General features: G+C 47.9%; 2 protein-coding genes across 2 annotated transcripts; both read left to right on the forward strand.

Moving 5' to 3' along the window:
* Positions 1-141: 141 nt before the first annotated feature.
* On the forward strand, positions 142-378 carry Pmar_PMAR026323 (hypothetical protein; the record flags this gene model as incomplete). The annotated part of the gene is made up of 1 exon (XM_002768725.1): positions 142-378. A coding segment is annotated over one exon (237 nt), but the record flags the coding sequence as incomplete, so codon positions are not given.
* Positions 379-569: 191 nt separating this feature from the next.
* Pmar_PMAR026324 (hypothetical protein) lies at positions 570-1,161 on the forward strand (the record flags this gene model as incomplete). Its single annotated transcript, XM_002768726.1, has 3 exons — positions 570-752; positions 807-1,013; positions 1,063-1,161. Coding segments are annotated over 3 exons (489 nt in total), but the record flags the coding sequence as incomplete, so codon positions are not given.
* Between the last annotated feature and the right edge of the window lie 178 nt (positions 1,162-1,339).

A 1,339-nucleotide genomic window follows, 5' to 3' on the forward strand; every position in this document is an offset into this window, starting at 1 on the left:
TTTCATCTATGACGTCGACAGCGAGATGTGGGCGAGCGCGTAGTTTCGCGGCGCGCGGTCGGCGGTGTGTCATCTCGGGGACGGGAGAGGGATCTTAACTTAACGCTTTAGGTTTCTCTTGTTACTTCCTATTACCAACAAATGCCGAACGAAACTCATCACACGCTTCCTCTTCCCGGTGGGGTTGCGACTTTGAACGATCACAGGAATACGAACGGTTCGACTAGAAGGAATTCCCATGGCTTTAACGGTGGGCAGTCTAGACTTGGGGCTGCCTCCAGGACTAGTACCGCACCTCTGACAAATGCTGCAGATGCACGCGATGAGTATGTGTCTCTTACCATACAGAGTAAGATACGAAACATGACAGGATCATATGTAATATTGATCTTCTAGGTCTTATTCGGTCTGCTGAAGCAGTAGATCATCTAGATGATGATTCCCTCTATGCTGTATGCAAGAGGGCAGTTCAACATGGCCGTCCTCGCTCCCATGCTAATGCTGTTGCCTCTATGACCCGATCCAGATCAACTCGAGCACGGCTTTCCTACGAGGAACTCCATCACTTAATGGCTGCCACCATTTCTGGCGTCGAATTATGTGACTTCATCCCAGGACCTGTTACTACTAGTAGCGGCAATAGTACTCCGAGTAGTACTACTAGTCGTAGTAGAAGAGCTCAGAAGGTACTTGTCAATTTCTGCCCTATGCCTAAGATGCATTATTTCTACAACGCTCTTACACTTCCAGAGGTAGTAGTACTAAATGAACGGGTTTCATCGTGGAATTCAACTTCACTGATTTAGATATCGCAGAACTACTACGACGATATTTACCTCCGACCGAACGCTTGTCTGTCGAACTCTCATACGGACTCCTCCCTGACTCATCATCAACATCATCAGCATCGTCATCGGGACGTGAGCAGCAGTAGTAATGATAATGAGTGTTGTACTAGTACTACTACGGGTAGCAGTACTACGGGTGGGAGGAGGCTAACTACAGTCAAAGGAGTAGGAATGGAATGCGCCTACATTACCGATTTGACGCTTTTTCTATCAGCTTGAAGGAGTTACTCCATCCCCATCTGCTACTCTACCCGACACGAACACCGTACAGGAGGTGGCTCCTTCCTCTACTTCTTCAACACCGGACGCTATAGTAATATGATAATGCTTTCTGTGCAGATTCATGTTCTCAATAGATAAGTCGTGAAGGAGCAGTAGAGAAGAGTAGTGGCAGTCCCCGATCGACCGCTACGGCTCCTACTGCTGGTAGTAGCAGTACCCAAGCCGCACCACAGTGATGATAGCAACGCCATTCTGTATCACCGTATTAT

The sequence above is a fragment of the Perkinsus marinus genome, assembly GCF_000006405.1.
Source record: "Perkinsus marinus ATCC 50983 genomic scaffold scf_1104296967356, whole genome shotgun sequence".
Taxonomy (NCBI): domain Eukaryota; phylum Perkinsozoa; order Perkinsida; family Perkinsidae; genus Perkinsus; species Perkinsus marinus.